The sequence below is a fragment of the Megascapheus bottae genome, chromosome 17 (genome assembly GCF_031878675.1).
Source record: "Megascapheus bottae isolate mThoBot1 chromosome 17, mThoBot2.hap1, whole genome shotgun sequence".
In the NCBI taxonomy this organism is placed as follows: Eukaryota; Metazoa; Chordata; class Mammalia; order Rodentia; family Geomyidae; genus Megascapheus; species Megascapheus bottae.
This window is the reverse complement of record NC_143525.1, coordinates 50,729,566-50,736,602: the sequence shown is the minus strand read 5'-3', so window position 1 is coordinate 50,736,602 and position 7,037 is coordinate 50,729,566. Positions and strand designations below refer to the sequence as shown.

The 7,037-nt window shown below is 67.5% G+C and overlaps 1 protein-coding gene across 1 annotated transcript; it reads right to left on the bottom strand.

Moving 5' to 3' along the window:
- On the bottom strand, positions 1-6,794 carry Fscn2 (fascin actin-bundling protein 2, retinal). Its single transcript, XM_090351776.1, has 5 exons — positions 5,969-6,794; positions 2,368-2,524; positions 1,051-1,172; positions 809-976; positions 1-206 (listed from the first exon to the last, which is right to left on the bottom strand). Exons 1-5 carry the CDS (start codon positions 6,792-6,794, stop codon positions 1-3), a joined length of 1,479 nt encoding a protein of 492 aa, XP_090207902.1.
- Between the last annotated feature and the right edge of the window lie 243 nt (positions 6,795-7,037).

Genomic DNA, 7,037 nt, shown 5'->3' with positions numbered 1-7,037 from the left:
TCAGTACTCCCAGAGCGCGGCGCCCGCGGGCGCGTCGGCGTCGGCCCGCAGCAGCCCCGAGGCGCCGCCGCGCAGGTACTTCCCGCTGCCCGCGCGGATGGCCAGGCGGCCGCGCTCCCGGAACTCCAGGACGAAGTCCTCGGCCCGCTCGCCGTCGCTGCACACGCTGCCGTGGCTGCCGGTGTACCAGAACCCGCCGCCGCGGCCTGGGGCGGACCGGGGCCGGGGTCGGCGCGGGAGGGCCGGACGAGGGGCCCTGCGCCCGGTGACCCCCCAGCACACCCGTGACCCGCGCCCGGTGACCCCCCCACACACAGACCCGCGCCCAGTGACACCCCACCCCCGGCAGACCCGGGACCCGCGCCTGGTGACCCCCTGTAGACCCGCTCCCTGCGGCCGTGACCCGCGCCCGGTGATCCCCTAAAGACCTGTGACCCGAGCCCTGCGCCTGTGACCCCTCCCGCAGACCCAAGAGCCCCACGAGGGTCCAGCCCCGCCCCTCCCGCAGGCCCCTCCCCCTGCCTGTCCGGCCCCGCAGCCCTCGCCCCACTCCCTGCCTGTCCGGCCCCGCCCCTCCCGCAGACCCGCCTCGCTCCCTGCCTGTCCGGCCCTGCCCTTCCCGCAGGCCCCGCCCCTCCCCACAGCCCTAGCCCCGCTCCCTGCCTGCCCGGCCCCGCCCCTCCCGCAGACCCGCCTCGCTCCCTGCCTGTCCGGCCCTGCCCTTCCCGCAGGCCCCGCCCCTCCCCACAGCCCTAGCCCCGCTCCCTGCCTGCCCGGCCCCGCCCCTCCCGCAGGCCCCGCCCCTCACCTCTGATCTGGTAGGCGCCGTCGCGGAAGCCCAGGCGGAACACGTCGTAGACGGAGCGGTTGGTGTCCAGCTGGTTGGAGCCCCGGCGGTGGCAGACGAAGCCGTCCAGGCCGCGCAGCACCAGCAGGGGCCGGTTGATGAGCTTGAGGACGAACTCCTCGTCCGCGCCTGCGGGAGGGCGCCGTGAGACCGCGGGCAGGGCCGCCGCGCCCGTGCCGCCCCGCCCGGGCCGCCCTGCTCACCGACGAAGCCGCTGACGGCTGCCAGCTGCCCGTTCTTCTTCATGCACACGTAGCGCCCATTGCTGGCCTTGAGGGCCACCCGCCGGCCCCGCCATTCTATCTCAAACATGGTGCTGGCCGAGCTGCAGGGATGGGAAGGCTGTCAGAGCAAGCGCAGGGTCCGCCCCGGGCCTGGACCCCCGCCCTGGCCCCGTCCCCGGCCCCCCCCGGGCCTAGACCCCCCCCAAGCCTGGACCCCCCGCCCTGGCCCCGTCCCCCGCCCCGGGCTTAGACCCCCCACCCGCCCTGGACCCCCCCCCAAGCCTGGACCCCCCGCCCTGGCCCGCTGACAACCCCCCCCCCGGGCCTGGAGCCCCCCCAGGCCTGGACCCCCGCCCTGGCCCCGCCCCCCACCCGGGCCTGGACCCCCCCAGCCCTGGATCCCCCCAGGCCTGGACCTCCGCCTTGGACCCGCCCCGGGCCAGGACCCCCGCCCTGGCCCCGTCCCCCGCCCCGGGCCTAGACCACCCCCCTCCCCCCCCCCCCCCCCCGCCCTGGACTCCTCCCAGGCCTGGACCCCCCCAGGCCTGGACCCCCACCTTGGCCCCCCGGCCCCCCCCAGGCCTGGACCCCCCCTGCCCTGGACCCCCGCCCTGGCCCCGCCCCCCACCCTGGGCCTGGACCCCTCCCCGCCCCCCCCCCAGGCCTGGACCCCCCCACCCTGCCCTGGATCCCCCCAGGCCTGGACCCCCGCCTTGGACCCGCCCCTGGCCTGGACCCCTGCCCTGGACACACACCCCTCCACACCCCCCATCCCCCCCACACCCTCCATACCCCCAGGCTGGCCTCCCTGCCCTGGCCCCCAGGCCCTGTCTCCCCACCCTGTCCACTCCCGGTTTCACCAGGGCATGGCGGGAGCCTACCCATCACCATTTGGAGCTACCCCATCCTGGGGTGCATTTCTTTTTTATTTTATTTTCTGTCTGTCCTGGGGCTTGAACTCTGGGCCTGGGCTCTTTGTGCTCAAGGCCAGTGCTCCACCCCTTGAGCCACTGCTCCACCTCCAGTTTTTCTGGTGGTTCCTTGGAGATAAGGGGCCCACAGTCTTTGGTGCCCGGGCTGGCTTTGAACCACAGCCTTCCCATCTCAGCCTCCTGAGAGGCTGGGATGATGGGCGTGAGCCGCCAGCCAGTGTGCATTTTCTGTGTGCTGCAATAGTGGTTGCTGCGGCTGAGGTGGTGGTGATGGGGAGAGAACGGGGGTGGGGAGGGGGGGTTGAGGTGCTGGCCTGGTGGCCGGGGGAGGCAGGTGGAAGTCACGCAGCGTGGGTGCACTCACACTTGTGTGGCCGTGGCCTGAATGCCCCCGTGGGTGACCAGGGCCCAGTAGCTCCCAGTGCTGGAGAAGAAGGTACATTTCTTTGTCTGCTGGTCAATCTGCATCAGGAAGGTCTCGTGGTCGAGTTCTTCGTCCTGATTGGCTGAGACGTTGACCCCTGGAGGGGAGATGGGAAAGCCTCTCGCGCCTCTCCTGGGGCCATGTTTGGGGCATCTCCCCTAGAACGCTGCCCTTGAGAGTCAGAAGACAGCGTTCATAGGGCACTGCCCCCCCCCCCCCCCGCAGGCCAGCCTAAGGGATCCTGACACCACTCGTCCCTGTCTGCAAATCCTCACCTTGCTCGCTGCAGTCAATCAGCTCTTCCAGCCTTCCCAGGCCTGCCCGGCCTCTGTAAGGCACCCCGAAGCTGCCCGTGGGCACAGTGGGGTCTCCACCCATGTACACAGCCCAGGTCACAGCCAGGACACAGGAACCGGGAAGCCCTGCCCACACATGCCCTGTCTCGCAGGGCTTGTCCCGGGGTCTCTGGCTGCCGTCCCCCCACTGGGCCCTGGACAGAGGGAAACGCACGCTCTGGGCTGGAGGAGAAGCACACGTCCCCCGATTCTGGCTCTGGATTCTGGCTCCTCCCTAAGCCATGTCCATTCCCATGACAACTAGCTACTCAGCATTGTGGAAGGCCGCTGACCCAGAGACTCTAGGTGTGTCCAGCTAAAGGGGTGCAGGCCCCCTGGCCACTGCTGCACCAACCCTGAGAAGTGGGAGTCAGAGCCCGCCTGAAGCTGCCCTGAATCACCTCCACCCAACCCATCACCTCCACCCCCACCCCATCACCTCTACTCCAACCCCATCACCTCCACCCCCACCCATCACCTCCACTCCACCCCATCACCTCCACCCCACCCCATCACCTCTACTCTACCCCATCACCTCTACTCCAACCCCATCATCTCCACCCCACCCCATCATCTCTACTCCACCCCATCATCTCCACCCCACCCCATCACCTCTACCCCCACCCCATCACCTCTACTCCAACCCTATCATCTCCACCCCACCCCATCACCTCTACCCCCACCCCATCACCTCCACCCCATCACCTCTACCCCCACCCCATCACCTCCACCCCCACCCATCACCTACACCTCCACCCCATCATCTCCCCCCACCCCATCACCTCTACTCTATCCCATCACCTCTACTCCAACCCCATCACCTCCACCCCACCCCATCACCTCCACCCCCACCCCATCATCTCCCCCCACCCCATCACCTCTACTCTACCCCATCACCTCTACTCCAACCCCATCATCTCCACCCCACCCCATCACCTCCACCCCCACCCCATCACCTCCACCCCATCACCTCCACCCCCATCCCATCACCTCCACCCCCACCCATCACCTCCACCCCACCCCATCACCTCCACCCCCACCCCATCACCTCTACTCCAACCCCATCACCTCCACCCCACCCCATCATCTCCCCCCACCCCATCACCTCTACTCTACCCCATCACCTCTACTCCAACCCCATCACCTCTACTCCAACCCCATCATCTCCACCCCACCCCATCACCTCCACCCCCACCCCATCACCTCCACCCCATCACCTCCACCCCCATCCCATCACTTCCACCCCCACCCATCACCTCCACTCCACCCCATCACCTACACCCCCACCCCATCACCTCTACTCCAACCCCATCATCTCCACCCTACCCCATCACCTCCACCCCCACCCCATCACCTCCACCCCATCACCTCCACCCCCACCCATCACCTCCACCCCACCCCATCACCTACACCCCCACCCCATCACCTCTACTCCAACCCCATCATCTCCACCCCACCCCATCACCTCTACCCCCACCCCATCACCTCCACCCCATCACCTCCACCCCCATCCCATCACCTCCACTCCACCCCATCACCTCCACCCCCACCCCATCACCTCTACTCTACCCCATCACCTCTACTCCAACCCCATCACCTCCACCCCACCCCATCACCTCCACCCCACCCCATCACCTACACCCCCACCCCATCACCTCTACTCCAATCCCATCATCTCCACCCCACCCCATCACCTCTACCCCCACCCCATCACCTCCACCCCACCCCATCACCTCCTTCCCCATCACCTCCATCTCCATCCTTCATCACCTCTATCTCCTCCATCCCCATTATTTCCATCTGTATCACCTCCATCCCTCATCCCCCGTCACCTCCATCCCCCATCACCTCCATCCCCATTACTTTCATCACCTCCATCCCTCATCACCTCATCACCTCATCCCCCGTCACCTCCATCCCCCATCAACTCCATCACCTCCAGCCCCATTACTTTCATCACCTCCATCCCTCATCACCTCATCCCCCGTCACCTCCATCCCCCATCACCTCCATCCCCATTACCTTCATCGCCTCCATCCCTCATCACCTCATCACCTCATCCCCCGTCACCTCCATCCCCCATCAACTCCATCACCTCCAGCCCCATCCCCTCTATCACATCCATCCCCATCAACTCCACCCCCCATCAGCTCCACCCCTTTAGGTATTTTACTAACAGTGCTCAATGCCTTCTTTGCCCACTTTGGAAAGCTCTCACACCCCCGAGTCCCAGCATGCCACCTTCAACTCCAACCCCAGCACCTGGCCATGTGCCTAGACATGTGTGTAGGAGGTGAATAAAGTCACCGCTGTGGTGGTCGGACCTGCAGACCCATGGAGCATGGCTGGCCTCTACCCCCTGGGTGGATGCAGGTCCCCAGAGAAGCTGGCACCCTGGTTGGGGCAGGGCTCCACTGGCACAGGGGAACTGCCCTTCACCTGTGCTGGCCCTGGGGTCAGAGTGGACAGGGGGAGCTACTGACCTCAGAGCCCCGGGCCAAGATGTGTGTGGCCGTTCTGGAGCCCTGGGCGAGGCCTGCCTCCAGCATCATGGCGGGGACGGGGCTGCCTCGGCCTTGGTCCACTTGCACTGGAGGTAACACTGGTCTGTGAGGCTCAGCTGGTCAGGTGCATTGCCATGGTGACCCCACCCCACCCCACCCCAGTGTCCTCTGCTCTGCCCTGGCCCCTCCTCTCTCTCAATCACTGGAAAGCAGGTCAGAGGAGGGACCCAGGGCTGGCTTCCCGCCTAAGCCTCGTCCCCAGCTGGTGTGAGCCCTACCACCCACCACAGGGCTCTGCTCTGCCCCAGCCCCACCTCTGCAGCCAGAGGCCGGAAGTGCAGACACTTCAGAGAAAGGCCAGGGCTCCCTGTCTCAGATCCAGCCCCTGGGACCCCGTCTGTGTGCAGACACACGTGTCCCTACACACACACACACACACACACACACACACACACACAACACAAACACACATACACAAAACACATACCCCCCCATACACAACACAACACATACAACACATACACAACACAACACACATACACAACACACACCCCCACACACATACACCACACAACACACACATACACACACATACACAAAACACATACACAAAACACATACCCCCCCACACAACACAACACACACAACACACACGCACACACGAGTCCAGGAGGTCTGGGACCCGTGACCGGCCGGCCCCACCTTGCCGCACAGAGACGTAGCGGTGGTTGGCCGCCAGGAGCACCACCTGCGGGGGGCTCTCCTCCAGCTCAAAGAGCTCGTCCTGGCTGGGCCGCGTGTCCCGGCCGGCCTTGAGCGTGCCCGCGGGTCCCACCGGGGCCAGGTAGCGCCCGTCGCAGTCCTTGAAGGCCAGCTTGCCGGCCTTGAACTCCAGCGTGTAGCAGGCCCGGGCCTCGGGCTCCCACACCAGGCGGCCGTCGCTGCGCAGGTAGCGGCTGTCGCAGGCGCGGAGGCAGTACCGCCGGCGGCGGAAGGTGAGGGTGAGGAGGGCGTCCACGCCCCAGGGCGCGTCGCCGGCGGCGGCCAGCGCGTCCTCCCGCGGGCACAGGTGCACGTAGCGCCGGCGGCCCGCGCTCCGCAGGTGCGCCTGCGGGTGGACGGCCAGGTGCACCGTCCACAGCTCCGCCGCGGACACGGCCGTGGCAAAGCAGGACAGCCGTTCCCCGGTGCCGCCGAAGAAACGGCCGTGCGGCTCCGACTGCAGCGCCCAGCGGCCGTCGGGCTGCGGCAGGACCAGGAAGCGGCAGTCGCGGCCCGGCTGCTCCGCCTCGCAGGCCACGCGCCCGTCCTCTCCGGCAGACAGGTAGCGGCCCAGGTGGCCGCTCCGGAAGAGCACGGCGGGGCCCTGCCCCGGGCCCGGCTCCAGCACCCAGATCTGCTTCCTCTTGAGGCCGGGCGCCGAGGCGTTGACCTTGAAGCCGAAGCTCTCGGCCGTCAGGTAGCGGTCAGTGTCGCTGAGGAGGCCGAACTGGATCCTCAGCACCTGGTGCAGGCCGTCGGTCGGCATTGTCCGGGCTGGCCAGGAAGCTCTCCCCGAGCGCCCCCGGGGGCCCAGCCAGCTTCATGGACCCCTCGCCCACTGCCGCACTGCTCTCGCCCAGTGGCCTCCGCCGGCGGCCGGGCGGAGGGCGGGAGGAGAGAGGTGGCTTAGGAGCCCCGGCTGCCTTTCATGACCCCCAGCTTGGATTTCAGCCGCTCCCGAGAGCCCGGAGGCCGGGGCCCCGGCCCTCACTTGTGGCCGCCCAGGTCC

Coding starts and splice junctions, on each gene's coding strand:
- Fscn2 (XM_090351776.1), bottom strand. CDS start 6,794: ATGCCGACCGACGGCCTGCACCAGGTGCTGAGGATCCAGTTCGGCCTC. Junction 1,173..2,367: donor CAGGCCACGGCCACACAAGT/GTGAGTGCACCC, acceptor CCATCCCTGCAG/CTCGGCCAGCACCATGTTTG. Junction 207..808: donor CGGCGCCTACCAGATCAGAG/GTGAGGGGCGGG, acceptor GGTCCGCCCCAG/GCCGCGGCGGCGGGTTCTGG.